The 15,855-nt window shown below is 39.0% G+C and overlaps 1 protein-coding gene and 1 long non-coding RNA gene across 5 annotated transcripts; one reads left to right on the top strand and one right to left on the bottom strand.

Annotated features, from left to right (window-relative positions):
• The first annotated feature begins 3,551 nt into the window (after positions 1-3,551).
• Positions 3,552-15,195, top strand: LOC139977374 (methyltransferase-like protein 27). Of its 4 annotated transcripts, none has more exons than XM_071986677.1 (6): positions 3,552-3,691; positions 5,502-5,649; positions 7,411-7,533; positions 11,763-11,904; positions 12,668-12,760; positions 13,120-15,195. In XM_071986677.1, exons 2-6 carry the CDS (start codon positions 5,533-5,535, stop codon positions 13,314-13,316), a joined length of 672 nt encoding a protein of 223 aa, XP_071842778.1. In that variant the 5' UTR covers positions 3,552-3,691; positions 5,502-5,532; the 3' UTR covers positions 13,317-15,195. The 4 variants fall into 4 exon arrangements, with proteins under 4 accessions (XP_071842778.1, XP_071842775.1, XP_071842776.1 ...); XM_071986674.1 differs by having other exon boundaries at positions 3,609-3,768; XM_071986675.1 differs by having other exon boundaries at positions 3,640-3,773.
• LOC139977375 (uncharacterized) lies at positions 7,544-10,135 on the bottom strand. Its single transcript, XR_011796520.1, has 2 exons — positions 9,144-10,135; positions 7,544-9,010 (listed from the first exon to the last, which is right to left on the bottom strand). It is a non-coding gene; the product is annotated as an uncharacterized lncRNA (long non-coding RNA).
• Positions 15,196-15,855: the final 660 nt, after the last annotated feature.

The raw sequence follows: 15,855 nt of genomic DNA, 5'->3' as shown, positions 1-15,855 counted from the left end.
TTGAGTGATTTTGATTTTTCCTTGATAGAAATCGTTGATCAAATCCTTAAGTGCGTCAATTATGAGCCCACCATGCTACAGTATGATGTATTTCCGTCACACTGCACTGTGTACACAGTTATAATACATATAGGCCTATATCGTATGTGTTATGTACCCCTGTACGAAACTTTCACTGTGCGATGTTATCGATAAATGCCTTCACAGAAATCTTCGATCAAAGTAGATCATACAATACTAGTGTGCTCATTATGTCTAAACCAATTCCAAACACATCTACATATATTTACGAAAAGCTGCGGGTAATTTTGAACGGGTATATCTTCGTTGCAACGAATGGATGCAGACATTTTGATAACCTCGAAGTGAAGGGTTTTATTGTTATGACGTAACTTTTCCGACCAATCATGAGCGACTATTTATACACAATTGAGAACCTGTTTGGGAAAAAAAAAATCGCCCCCCGGCCATTTCTATCTGACACACAAAACGTTCAACTTGTTAACCCTATACGGTAGTTGTTTCTATGAGTAGGTATGTGCCACCCACATTCTAAAACGTCATCATCAGACGCCAGAGAACGGTTGAAATAATTAAACACGAGATTCATTTAAATCATAATATATCACTATGTCGTGTTTCCTCTGCACTAAACACAACATCAGTGTTGAAAGCACATCCTTGCATTTAATTACAGCTTAATTATAGACATAATTTATAACCTATTATAAAGTTGAGGCAGAATGATTCGTTTGACCCCGAAAAGTTGTGTTTTTCTTGAAGGTTTCCCGGAACAGACGTTTGGTGAGTTCCAGACTGTTACGAGCAAATCTTAACCCGCACGGGTATGGCAAGCCATGTGGGACAAACACCGCATAATATATCCGCGTATTAATTCGAATATATACGCGTATTAATTGTACATGTGTAAAGTTTCGCTTTTTAAAGCGATCTCGCGAACCCGCCAAAACATTTATCGTTGGTATATGTACACAGCAAGAGCGGAATTGTTTTTTCGTGTATATTCTAATTAATCCGTGCATATATTGGATTTAATCTCCATATGTATTTTATTTAATACGTGTATATTTTCGAATTAATACGTGTATATATTCGAATTAATACGTGTATATATTCGAATTAATACGTGGATATATTCGAATTAATACGCGGATATATTTAAGCCATATGATTGGCTCATAATATATACGCGTATATATTCCAATTAATGCGCGTATAAATTCCAATTAATACGCGGATATATTATGCAGTGTTTGTCCCATATGGCTTGCCATACACGAGTACTTGCCATGTAATGGATTAATACTGAGGATTATGTACAAAATAAAGTATATGCCTACTCATTCATTGGCACACTTCCACGATCGACACCAGAACCACACTGCCCCTCCACTATAAAATCCTGGATACGCAGTGGCGTCACCAGACTTTTCAGTCTGGGGGGGGCACAGGGGGGCACCAGCATTTGATGGGGGGCACTTAGGTGGATACGGATCGCCGTCCTGAGGGAGGGGTCTAAGGGGAGGGGTGTCCCTCCAGGTGCGGCGGAACGGGAAAATTATTGGGGTGGGGCTAATGTGTAGAGACTATCTAAGCGGAGCGCCACCATCGGTTGGCGCGGAGCGTACAAGAAAATTTTGGGTTTTCAAACCACCAGATGGCCGGAAACGGCACTTCCCAAGTGTTTTATGCTGCAAATACCTAGCCCTAAAATATGGGTCTCAAGCCTGCAATTTCTCAGATTGCACGTAAAAGTCTGTAAAAACATAGTTATTTGTATATTCGATGGTGTTTTAAGAGAGTAGCTATTACTCGTAGTGTTCTCGCAAAGACGATTTTGAGTGTAGTAAGGGGATGTTGGAGAACTGGCTGAAATGAAGCAAGTCATTGGCCTAAGACGAAGTTGTGTTGCGCTTACCGGTACTCACACTCACTGCTTCCACTTTTCACGGGGCGTGAAGACGCGGTTGGGGTGACAATGTGGTCTATAGCCAGGGGACGGGCCGAGGGTCCCCCCAGCATTTACTAACATTATTACACCTATATAGTATACGTGTGCATCGGACAGATCGACAAGTATGCATTGAAAAATGGGCAGATGCACGTTTCGGAGCCTTGGTAAATATTGTGGGGGGGGGGGGCTTATCATGCATTTGCCCCCTCAACTTTTTCATTGGGGGGCTGAGCCCCCAAGCCCCCCCGGTTCCGCCGCCACTGCCCCCCTCCCCTTTGGAAAATTTTCGCATACGGAGGATGGGCTAGATGCAAAATGCTGCCACATTTGATGCTAAATTCGATTTGAAGATATCTCCAGAAATTGCTATTTTTGAGGTAATGATTTTAACAAGGCGCAGAATTTTGCAGAGGATATGAACCACATGCTGCCGATATTATGCCTAACCCTATCAATAGAACCTACATTTGTTGAATTAATGTGTGCATGACCCCCGACTCCTTTCTTGTCCTTCTCGTTTTCGCCCATTATCTATTAAGATGTAACATGTTCCAGCATCGTTATTTGCTCCTATCAGGGATCTCACCATGCAATCCAAAGTTTGATCACACATCGAGTATGGCTTAGTATGCAGGTGTGAACATTCGCCATTTGTTCCTGCAAGCATCTGGCCTCAAATGACCTCTGAACCCCCTACACAACAGGGTTAATATATGGGTCCACAAATACAGGCAAGTATGGTGCCTGCGGACCCTCACATTCTCACATTTCGTCAGCTCCTAACCTGTCAACCTCAGACCAAGGCAACATACCGCAGTACCCTCCCTTCTCACAGTCATGTAGCTCGCGAAGCGGACGTGTATATCCGCTGGTATGGCGTGAGCACTGACACATTCATGTAAATATCGACACCTGTTGTGATGGCGCGGGTTACGACTTCGATACCCGACGTTCAAGGATAAACTTTTTCATTTTTTCGCAGCTCATTTGAAGAAAATACGAATTACTGTGCTTCTTTGTCCTTATGAAAAACCAACTCAGATGATGGGAGTTGAATATAACAAAATATATATATATTTTTTTTACCAACCCAAATCTCAGATGGGGGGGGCACTCGGGGGGCACTAGGTTTTCCAGGGGGGGCACGTGCCCCCCTGGCCCCCCTTGGCGACGCCACTGTGGATACGCCCCTGGCTTACAAACACAACAAGAATTATCCTAAGAGCCAAGCTGGATGCTGGACCATCATTATATTCATATTTTGTTCCGGTAGATTTGAGCTTCAAACCCATATATCTATCTTCATCTAAAGTAATAGGTCTCACAAGTTATTACATAAAGTCAACTAACCTCCTAGACCTGGTTGTCTACAAATATCAAATTTAAAAGCTGACAAATTCACTTCAAACGTTTAGATCTATCTTCATTTCAAATAACAGGTCTCACAAGTTATTACATAGAGTCAACTAACCTCCAAGACCTGGTTATTTACAAATATCATTTAAAAACTACAAGTACCGTTTAAAACCGCTATTATATCTATCTTTATCTCTTAGCAGGCCTCACAAGTTATTTACATAGAGTCAACTAACTTCCGAGACCTGGGCAAAATAACGTAATTCGGGAACCGAGAGCGCCGAGCACAGTTGCACCCGAAACCGAGTTCCGAGGGCACTCGAAATGGTCCGACCCGCTGTATAGCCTAAGCTAGTAGGGGTTAGTATTTAGTGGCTTCTCTTGTTGGTATCGTTCACAATGTATCAAAGGTCCAGTCCTGCGACACGTTTTCCCGGGTAAGGTGTGCAATGATTAACCAATTCCTTAGTATTATCAAAGATAATTCATCTTACATGTTTGGTATTATTAAGCAATATATACTGCTGGATGGAACAGCATACATTACAAGCTGCATATGGCAAACTGAGTTGCCTCGGTCCTTGAAAACGTTACTGTTGGCACAGTAAGTTGTAACTTAGCGCAGGAGACGTGAATAAGTTTGTAACACTAACTAGGCCTAGGCCTAGTAACAGTATTCTCACCGTTTCTTAGCCTACAGGGGCTCTCAACTGATAAGTAGTTACTTGAGTTACCTTAACTTTAAGCTGCTTGCATATGTAACATACACTCCTAGTCAATTAATTAGTCCATTTCCATACAGTTTGTTAAATCACTAGGCCTAACATGACAATTCTTACTTCTTAGCCCATAGGAAATAGGCCAATCCTTCTACTGGGCTACTCAACATTCAAGAACTCTCAAGTTAGGAATGCTAGGTATAGCCAGGCTATAGAGGGGCTATGCCCGGCCTAGGCATAGGAGTGATCTGCAATTTTCAACAACCTTAGTAGGCTACTAACTTAGAATTCATTAGGCAAGTAACCAGTTTCCTAAGGTGTTTTGCATGGTTTCGATGATAATCGTAACCTTTGCATTCATGATGGCGTATACATGTGTGTGTGTTTGTTTGAGTCTGTTTGTGACGCCTGGCTTGTATACACAATATCTCAAGAAGGGAAGGTCAGACCAATTTCATATTGGTGTGAAGAAGTACCACATTGAGTACAAGAAGCCTATTGTTTTGATGTAGGTCATTTAGGGTCATCAAAGGTCAAATTGTGAAACCCTTGTAAACATGTACACCCTCACTATTCATTACGTCAGATTCGTGAAGAAAACTGCTCATGTTACATCTTCGAAACCACAATGCATATTTGCATGCTGGTTTAAGTAAGGAGTTCAGTTTGTTATTGTAAATGTATATATGTTACCTGTACTTACTTGTAAGACTTAGTGTAGGTCTTGAAGTAACTAGCTAAGTAGATGTTATTGTTATGAATTTATAAGTGCACACCTTTTTGCTGAGCTGTATGTAATTACTTGTTAGGCCTACAGTATGTACAATTCATTAATTATGGCTAGCCTACAAGTTTGCCTTGGTTGCACATAATAAACTCATCAGCACACTATTGAATAACATGTCTGCCAAATCTTCACTCATCAGGACTCCACATGTTGACTATCTCCAAACTTAGCCATGTCCCTTCTCGCCCTAGCAACCATATTATACATCAGGTCTTCAAAATCCTTGTCATTTCCTCTCAGTTGGCACTGCACCAAAACATCCTGTTAAAGGCATTGAAGACTCTCCCCAAACCGTGTGCGGCCATCTGAAAAAGTTAACTTTCCGTTGCTTGCAAGTGACGTTTTGTTTGTGTTGCTACAAAATGCAGACAGTAATGAAACGTGATACCTTGTTATCTTTAGCTGGACCTGAGATGTCCATTGCTGTATTGTTTGTTCACTGTGCTGTGGGTATTGACTGCAGCTGTATGTACTGACTGTGTACACTAGTGTCTAATTACCGACGGTAGCAAGCTGTGTGTGTATTTTCTGGGATCGATGGTGGTGTGTAACACTTCTGTTACACCTCATTCCAAACTAGGTCAGATAACCGGCATCAGACGTTTCTTTTTGCGTGAGTCCTTACACCCTTTAAAATCATCCTTTTTACTTTCTATTCCTCCAGACAATAATTAATACCAAATAAATAGAGAAAGATGAGTAATTTGGAAGACTATCTCAAAGAGAGGGTGAGGCTTCATGACCTCATGGCCAAAGAGTCTGTCGATGAAGTCATTCAGTGGTATGACGACTGTGCAACACTATACGATCAAGTAAGTATATAAGTACTGCATAGGTAGGAAGAATGAATATATATCATGGTACCATAAACCAAAAGCCTGTAGACACAGTGTGTTCGCTGGCTGTGAACTGGCAAATTTTACTTTAATATTGTCTTATAAATGCCCCCACTAAAGACAATATCCATAGGTTTTGCAATGTATTAAACAATATGCAAAACTACGGTTGACATATTTTGGCAGAGAATTTATAGCTGCAATAAACAATGTTGCTCAAAGAGGCAACTGTATTATATAATAGTGATGAAACATGATTTGAACAAGGTTAAATTTAACTCAATGTTGATTTCACCTTCGAAAGGGTTGAGCACCGGTTTTTAAAACTTCTAGAAAAAGGTTATAAACTGTTTCATAAATTATTTATTACATAACCCGCAAATTGTGGAATTGTGCAGTATATGTGTTGGATATGCTCCATTTGATGGCAGAAAATGTGACTCAATATATGGTCACTTGCAAGAATATTGGATTGTGTAGAGTCTGCTAGCATTTATGTATTGATCAGTGGGGACATAACATGCATTTTACTGTGGTGCACGGTAATTTCGTGTCCGAAATAATTCTCGTATTATGTTATACATAATATGCACAGTAGCTGTACTAACAGACACTACAGTAGCCATGTTTGAAATTAAGGCAAATTTAACCACTTTTTCAATTGCAACTTTAATCTACAGAACTAATGCCACAGTATGTGAAACACAAATTTTGTATATTTGAGACGTTTTTGTGCATCATTTAACACGTTTACCGGGAATTTTTCCTTGCTTCGAGCAGCTTAACTTGCAACTTTTAGACGTATGATTCTCATTTTCAAATTTTTTACTTTTTTACTTTTTTTTTTATGATTCTATGATAGGGCAGAATTTGTTCAACCAAAGCACATAGCTGAAGGATAAGGAGTTAAACCAAGTGCTGAGCAAAATCAGAGAGATCGTCACAACCGCTCTGAAAATAATTTTATCCGGTATCGTATCGGGAAAACGCTTTGCAAAATGGACAAAATGTTATACAGGTCCAAAGATTTATTAGAGCAGTCCTTTGTACCCGTGAAGCATAGAATTTTATATAAGGAAACATTCAGAGCCTGCTATGCAAAATTTCTGCACTAAATTATTCTATGCCACTATCATTTTGAAGAATATTATTGCCCATTACTATTGCAAATATATCATACATATTTTAACATCAGTACTTATCTTTTGCTTATCAGATACTTATCTTTTGGATAAATTATGCAGGTTGTCAGGATTGTTTTCTTACATTACCCATAATCCATCTCTTTTTGTGCAATATTACCCATAATCCATCTCTTCCTTTCCAATATTACCCACAATCCATCTCTTCTTTACCAGTATAACCCATAATCAGGGGTTGAGGCAGATATGGTGTATATTGGTGTCCAAATTTTTATCGGAGGATAAAATGCCAGCTGTTTAGTTAGTCGATACGAGATTTGATTGGTAAAATTAGGGAAAGTTGCAAAAAAAAAAACAATATTGACTTTGTTGTATCATTTCTGTAACTCTGTCTATTTGTGTACCTTGTACTGAAAACTTAGCACAACTTATATACATTTTGCAAGCTGTGTACGGAAAAATAGGCATCATTTTTTGAAACCGGTCAAGCAAGAGACGGCTGGCTGCTGAAACCCATCTCTTCCTTTCCAGTATTACCCATAATCCATGTCTTTGTTTGCAATATTATGCATAATCCATTTCTCCCTTTCCACAGAATTTCAACTCTGCTGGGTTCCAGTTCCACTTGACAACAGTGGAAGCTACGTTAGAGTTTGTCAAAGATAAAGATGCCGCCATACTGGATCTTGGAGCTGGTACTGGAACTATTGGGGATTTGGTAATTCAGCTATTTGTATTATCAACATGTGAAAAACTTTGAACACCCCTCTTTGTGAATATAAGCATATCCCAGCATTGATCAGTTGATGAATAGCGCCATCTGTAAAACAGTTGGAGGTGATCACATGTTTGCATGGTGACCAGAATGGTTATGTGATCAGGACAAAGTAGTCACTCTCTTTTAGTTAAATTTTTTGCTTCATACTTTGCTAATGGAATGTACAGGACTTGTCTGAAGTCATCTGTCGGACAGCATTGATCAGTTGATGAATAGCGCCATCTATTAAACAGTTTGAGGTGTTCAGGGCCTCGATACAAACTCTGTTTTTCTGTCAAATGTTTGGAAAGCAGACTGAATGTTACTTTTTCTTGGTTAGGAATTGATGTTGAGATTAAATTAGACTGTAGAAACTCGCTGTGACAATTCCATGGATAGCCTGCTCAATAACACCCCACTGAAACAAAGAAAGATATCAGAACCAGTAGAGAGCCTCCCTAGCAACGGTCTAGTCTATGACTGCTGGTCCACAGAACTGTAGCATAAAACTTTCTAAATCATATTCTGAAAATTTAGAGCTTTGCAGGGTAACTTGTATATCTAATGTTTTTATATTTGTGACAAAAGTTTGCAGTGACGATTAAGTTTCAATAAGAGGTTGACATGTCATAAAGGTTTTGTGAGAGAGTTTTCTTTTACAATATTGGTACTTGAGTAAAGTGCAAAGTACTGTACACCATATATAGTAGAAATCTCTTGGCTTACGATCTTTTGACAATCTAGATGTCCATAATAATCCAAAAGCATGGAATAATTTAATGTTCAAATTTTGTGTTCTCTGAATTCTGTCACTTATAAAAGTACAATGGTTTCTGTGTTAAAACTTGCTATTTACGTTGTTTGCATTTGTATAGCAATGAACCCATATTTGTATAGCATTTTGTGATGTGATACTGGACAAATCACATCCCTGAAAAGAAGGCAAAGTTTGCTGTCTGTAACGATATCAACAGAAACAGAATGATTGTAAAACTATCCATAGACTGCAGACTGTTGTCATAGAACTTGTTGTTTTTTCCTTATTTGTATTTGATGTATATCTTCTATTTGTGCAGCTCAAGAAGGAGGGCTACTCGATATCAACAGAAACAGAATGATTGTAAAACTATCCATAGACTGCAAACTGTTGTCATAGCACCTACTGTTGTTTGTTCCTTATTTGTATTTGATATATATCGTCTGTTTGTGCTGCTCTAAAAGAAGGGCTACTCGATATCAACAGAAACAGAATGATTGTAAAACTATCCATAGACTGCAGACTGTTGTCATAGCACCTACTGTTGTTTGTTCCTTATTTGTATTTGATATATATATATCGTCTGTTTGTGCTGCTCTAAAAGAAGGGCTACTCGATATTAACAGAAACAGAATGATTGTAAAACTATCCATAGACTGCAGACTGTTGTCATAGCACCTACTGTTGTTTGTTCCTTATTTGTATTTGATATATATCGTCTGTTTGTGCTGCTCTAAAAGAAGGGCTACTCGATATCAACAGAAACAGAATGATTGTAAAACTATCCATAGACTGCAGACTGTTGTCATAGAACTTGTTGTTTGTTCCTTATTTGTATTTGATGTATATCTTCTATTTGTGCAGCTCAAGAAGGAGGGCTACTCGATATCAACAGAATCAGAATGATTGTAAAACTATCCATAGACTGCAGACTGTTGTCATAGAACTTGTTGTTTTTTCCTTATTTGTATTTGATGTATATCTTCTATTTGTGCAGCTCAAGAAGGAGGGCTACTCGATATCAACAGAAACAGAATGATTGTAAAACTATCCATAGACTGCAGACTGTTGTCATAGCACCTACTGTTGTTTGTTCCTTATTTGTATTTGATGTATATCTTCTATTTGTGCAGCTCAAGAAGGAGGGCTACTCGATATCAACAGAAACAGAATGATTGTAAAACTATCCATAGACTGCAAACTGTTGTCATAGCACCTACTGTTGTTTGTTCCTTATTTGTATTTGATGTATATCGTCTGTTTGTGCTGCTCTAAAAGAAGGGCTACTCGATATCAACAGAAACAGAATGATTGTAAAACTATCCATAGACTGCAGACTGTTGTCATAGCACCTACTGTTGTTTGTTCCTTATTTGTATTTGATATATATATATCGTCTGTTTGTGCTGCTCTAAAAGAAGGGCTACTCGATATTAACAGAAACAGAATGATTGTAAAACTATCCATAGACTGCAGACTGTTGTCATAGCACCTACTGTTGTTTGTTCCTTATTTGTATTTGATATATATCGTCTGTTTGTGCTGCTCTAAAAGAAGGGCTACTCGATATCAACAGAAACAGAATGATTGTAAAACTATCCATAGACTGCAGACTGTTGTCATAGAACTTGTTGTTTGTTCCTTATTTGTATTTGATGTATATCTTCTATTTGTGCAGCTCAAGAAGGAGGGCTACTCGATATCAACAGAATCAGAATGATTGTAAAACTATCCATAGACTGCAGACTGTTGTCATAGAACCTGTTGTTTTTTTCTTTATTTGTATTTGATATATATCTTCTATTTGTGCAGCTCAAGAAGGAAGGCTACTCGATATCAACAGAAACAGAATGATTGTAAAACTATCCATAGACTGCAAACTGTTGTCATAGCACCTACTGTTGTTTGTTCCTTATTTGTATTTGATATATATCTTCTATTTGTGCAGCTCAAGAAGGAGGGCTACTCGATATCAACAGAAACAGAATGATTGTAAAACTATCCATAGACTGCAAACTGTTGTCATAGCACCTACTGTTGTTTGTTCCTTATTTGTATTTGATATATATCGTCTGTTTGTGCTGCTCTAAAAGAAGGGCTACTCGATATTAACAGAAACAGAATGATTGTAAAACTATCCATAGACTGCAGACTGTTGTCATAGCACCTACTGTTGTTTGTTCCTTATTTGTATTTGATATATATCGTCTGTTTGTGCTGCTCTAAAAGAAGGGCTACTCGATATCAACAGAAACAGAATGATTGTAAAACTATCCATAGGCTGCAGACGGTTGTCATAGAACTTTTATTTGTTCCTTATTTGTATTTGATGTATATCTTCTATTTGTGCAGCTCAAGAAGGAGGGCTACTCGATATCAACAGAAACAGAATGATTGTAAAACTATCCATAGGCTGCAGACGGTTGTCATAGAACTTGTTATTTGTTCCTTATTTGTATTTGATGTATATCTTCTATTTGTGCAGCTCAAGAAGGAGGGCTACTCGATATCAACAGAAACAGAATGATTGTAAAACTATCCATAGGCTGCAGACGGTTGTCATAGAACTTGTTATTTGTTCCTTATTTGTATTTGATGTATATCTTCTATTTGTGCAGCTCAAGAAGGAGGGCTACTCGATATCAACAGAGACAGAATGATTGTAAAACTATCCATAGACTGCAAACTGTTGTCATAGCACCTACTGTTGTTTGTTCCTTATTTGTATTTGATATATATCGTCTGTTTGTGCTGCTCTAAAAGAAGGGCTACTCGATATTAACAGAAACAGAATGATTGTAAAACTATCCAGAGACTGCAGACTGTTGTCATAGCACCTACTGTTGTTTGTTCCTTATTTGTATTTGATATATATATATCGTCTGTTTGTGCTGCTCTAAAAGAAGGGCTACTCGATATCAACAGAAACGGAATAATTGTAAAACTATCCATAGACTGCAGACTGTTGTCATAGAACCTGTTGTTTTTTTCTTTATTTGTATTTGATATATATCTTCTGTCTTTGCAGCTCAAGAAGGAAGGCTACTCGATATCAACAGAAACAGAATGATTGTAAAACTATCCATAGACTGCAAACTGTTGTCATAGCACCTACTGTTGTTTGTTCCTTATTTGTATTTGATATATATCGTCTGTTTGTGCTGCTCTAAAAGAAGGGCTACTCGATATTAACAGAAACAGAATGATTGTAAAACTATCCATAGACTGCAAACTGTTGTCATAGCACCTACTGTTGTTTGTTCCTTATTTGTATTTGATATATATTTCTGTTTGTACAGCTCAAGAAGGAGGGCTACTCGATATCAACAGAAACAGAATGATTGTAAAACTATCCATAGACTGCAGACTGTTGTCATAGAACCTGTTGTTTTTTTCTTTATTTGTATTTGATATATATCTTCTGTCTTTGCAGCTCAAGAAGGAAGGCTACTCGAACATGGATGCTTTAGATGCTTCCCAAGGAATGCTGGATATCGCGAGCAAGAAGAATCTCTACAAGAACACGTTCCGTAGCTTGATCGGGACGTCCGAGTCGATCGAAAACCTTGCGGAAGGTTTGTACTCATTGCACATGTCTCTATTACCTGTCTCCACACACCTGATGTACTTTCTTCTACTCATTATTATTATTAATTATTATTACCCCGTTATTTAAAATAGCACATAATCCAGAAGTTCTATGCGCTTTGTACTTAACCCTGGTCATTGGTAACTTGTAACACCTACACACCAAAGTGTGCACAATTCAAACAATCTTTCCTGGAGCACCACAGTGCACCACAGCCACGTGTCCCCTGGGGGACTTCCCATAGGGTGCATGCAACTAACCGGCGCACGCAACTACATTTACAAGTCACCTCGCAAGTCCCCATTTATACACCTGGGTGAAGAGAGGCAATGGAGATAAAGTACCTTGCCCGAGGACACAGCGCAATGATCTGGCCAGGGCTCGAAATCCTTAGATCACAAGTCCACTGCCTTAACCACTTGACCACAACGCCCTCACTCATTTCAAGTTCAATCTGGTTAGCCATCACTTGGTTCATACCTGGAAAAAATGCAATCTTCCGGGTATCACATGATCTCCGAAAGCGGTGTTCCTTATATTACTCCAGCAAAAGTCACATTTCACCATGTGAAGTTATCGTGTTGACTTCTGCAGTATCAATATAATATAGCAGTATTAATTTAATTTATTATTTAAACTATTTTATGGTTTAACAGACAATTGAATTTAGGCACAATCTTGCTTTTGCATTAATAAATTCTTCCTTGGATGTAGTTATTTTGTTTTATTATTTTCATATTATTTTACAGGTAGCTATGATGCAATGGTCAGCGCTGGTGTGTTTGCTCATGGAGCTGTTTACTATGAGTCCATTCCGCTGCTCTTGAAATACTTAAAGAAAGGTACGTCCGGCATGAATCCGAGCAGATGGTTGCGGCCCATGTAATATGCATTTTCCTTTGGAAAAAATTAGAGGGGGAAGAGGCTATAGGGTCAGGGAGTTGGGTACAGGGGGGCACTTATTTTGTAATTATCCCCCAAAAAAAGCCCTTTTCCCAAATTATAAATGTAACTAAATTAGTGGCCTAAAGGTGAAAAATTACAAATATAAGGTCTTTCCAAAACTTCATTTTATCTCTACAAGCAGAATGTCATCCCAGAAAAGGAATAACTTTGCTACATTTGACTTTGATTCCTTTTCTTTTATATGTAAACAGTGAGATATTTTGAACATCTTTGATTCTGTTTAACTTTCTTACAGGTGGCTACCTGATATTTAGCGTATCCTTGCTGAGTATGCAAAAGAGTCCAAGACTCACACGAGAGCAATTCACGAAGCTGACGAGAGATTGGGAGAAAGCTGGAGTTTGCCGTGTGGTCTCAGAGAAACCTACTTTCCACATTAACAAAGAACCAGCTTTTGTCTTCACAATACAGAATTGTACTGATGGAAAATAAAGTCAACTGTCTAATTGAAAATTTTTTTGATTGAGATGGTTGCTCGAATGGAATGGTAGATAGGGGTAGGGAAATACTTGGTTGGAACCTTCAAAATGTGGTTGGTAACTTGGTACTGTATGCAGGGTGATTAGGGAGGGCATTGTAGTCAATCAGGCGCGTAGCAAAGGGGGGGGTAAATAGGGCAACCAGCCCCCCTTGAGCAAATTTTGTGTGTATGTTTTTATGATATCACTATTAATTTCAAAATAGAAATGCTTAGATGCAACTAACAAGGCCTGGTAAGTGCCATTTCCAGCGATATGGGAGGCATTTTTCGGCCCAAATTTTCTTGTACGCTATGCTTAGATAGTTTCCAGTGCCGAATCTATGGCTCTAATAGTTTGCCTACAGGTTCACCCCTCCCTTGGCAAATTCCTCGCTACGCGCTTGTAGTCAATTGGTTAAGGCAATGGACTTGTTGTCTTAGGTTTGCAGGTTTGAGTCCTGGCCAGATCATTACGTTGTTTCCTTGGGCAAGCAGTGGCGGAATTTTTAGTTGGGGAGGCTAAGGGGGGGCTGAGCCAATTTTTTGGGTGGCTTACGAGATTGAGTGATCGCCGTCCTGGGGGGGTATAAGGGGAGGGGGTGCCACCCTCCCCTTTTGAAATTTTTCCCAATCCTTGAAAGGCCTACATGCAAAATGGTGGCATTTAGCGAGGCTTTTGTCACCTGAAAATTTCTCCAAAAATATGCATTTTTTTTGTGAGTAACTTTAGTGAAATTAGAATGGAAGATACCAATTCACAGTTTTCGTATCACTAAAATATTACCTGCTGTGAAAGATCCAATTCCTTTGCTCAATTATTATATCACGCTCTCTGATACAACTCCTGTTTTAGTCTGTATACACGCTGTTTGTGAAACGCACACGACATTGCCGTATGAGAACAAAATTCATCAAAATTTCCATTGACCATTGTAGCACTGCGTTATGGCTGACAAAATTTGGGTAGGCTATATTGTTTCAATGAGGTTTTCTTTTTTTGCCTATTTCAGTTGGGGGGGCTAATGGGGGGCTGACTACTTCAGTGGGGGGGGGCTAAAGCCCCCAAGCCCCCCCCCCCCCTTGGCGCCGCCACTGTGGGCAAGGCACTTTTATCTCCATCATCCAGGTGTATAAATGGGGACCTGTGAGATAAACTGTCAGTTGGGCGCTGTTTAGCTGCTGCCATGTGGAGGGATTGTCTATATATTTGACAGGTTATCGTTGACCGGGGTAATATTGTTATGCGCCTTGAGCACCGTTATCAATATATATCAGAGCTTTATAAATCCTCATTATTATTATGATCATTGTGTTGAATATGTGGGTTGGTACTTGTTTGATGTATAAGGCTTATCACTTTGTAGAGGGGTGGTTTTCTGAGTTGGAGGAGGGACATCAAACTTGTGTCCTGTAACATCCAAGTTTTTGTAAACAAGATTGGTTGCGCAGATAGTTGGCACAGTAGTCTACATGGGTGGGAGGGGGACTGACCAGCTGTTCACGTTAGGCTATTCGCTCATTTCCTTAGAATGTGCGACTATTATAGGCCATCCGATTTGAAAAACGATTTTTGGCGGAGTTTTCATTGCCTTTAGTTATAATAAAACGGCTTTACCTTGACTTCTATATTTCTATATTCACTGATCTATTGAAATTAAGCACGTGGGAATCACAGGAGTGCATTTTGAAGTAATTTCAACTGAGAAATTTGGCTATGGGTCCGAGCCCTTTATTCACGTATATCTGCATGTGTAGGAGGTTATATGGATAACAGTTCAATGACTCATTGTACAGAAATCTCAGCGTATAAAGATTGGAAAGAATATATTCAGGTCTTTTAAATTTTAAAAATAGAGCACAGTGCGTTTATTTATACCACGTGATCAAGTACCCAGTATTAAGTGTTATGTAATAATATAATCATGCCAACACGTATTGCTTATTTTTATGATAAATATATCTATTGGGGTTTATTACAAATGTTATCACGATTACTACATATTTTTGGTGTATAACGAAGAAGTAAGAGGGATGGGGTGGGGGGGGGGGGTGGTTGGAGTCACAGCCTGACATAGAGAAAAAAATAAATTCCTCACATGCGAGTCTTTTTCTACGGCTATATTTCCTTCTCAGGAATAATGCGCCATCTCTGGCTCGGGCTTCCAGCTCCTTCCCCTTTGCCTGCATCAGTCGGGGGATTAAGAATGTGACCCCCCCCCTCACCTTTGAAGTCCTGTACACACTACTGGTTTAAATTAATACACCTGCCCTGTAATACTTTCAATTTAATCTTGTCCGAAAAAAATAAATTACTTGATGACGACAAAAAGACCTATACCCAAGTTTAGACAAATGTTACCAATCACTAAGTACAGAGAACTCTCTTAGACCCCTCCCCCATGACGGCAATCACAATTAAACATTTCCCCCCATAATTAAGTGCTGTTCCCCCACCCCCCCCCCCCCCACAGATTGAAATGTCTGTCGACGCCACTGCACGTAAGTAGAGTT

The sequence above is a fragment of the Apostichopus japonicus genome, chromosome 12, assembly GCF_037975245.1.
Source record: "Apostichopus japonicus isolate 1M-3 chromosome 12, ASM3797524v1, whole genome shotgun sequence".
Classification (NCBI taxonomy): domain Eukaryota; kingdom Metazoa; phylum Echinodermata; class Holothuroidea; order Aspidochirotida; family Stichopodidae; genus Apostichopus; species Apostichopus japonicus.
Note: the sequence above shows the minus strand (reverse complement) of the source record. Positions and strands in the feature narration are given on the sequence as shown.

Bases quoted from the DNA above. Each gene is read 5' to 3' on its own strand.
- LOC139977374 (XM_071986677.1), top strand. From the start codon at position 5,533: ATGAGTAATTTGGAAGACTATCTCAAAGAGAGGGTGAGGCTTCATGAC. The intron at 11,905-12,667 runs GTTTGTACTCAT...ATTATTTTACAG, and splicing joins GATCGAAAACCTTGCGGAAG to GTAGCTATGATGCAATGGTC. The intron at 12,761-13,119 runs GTACGTCCGGCA...ACTTTCTTACAG, and splicing joins CTTGAAATACTTAAAGAAAG to GTGGCTACCTGATATTTAGC.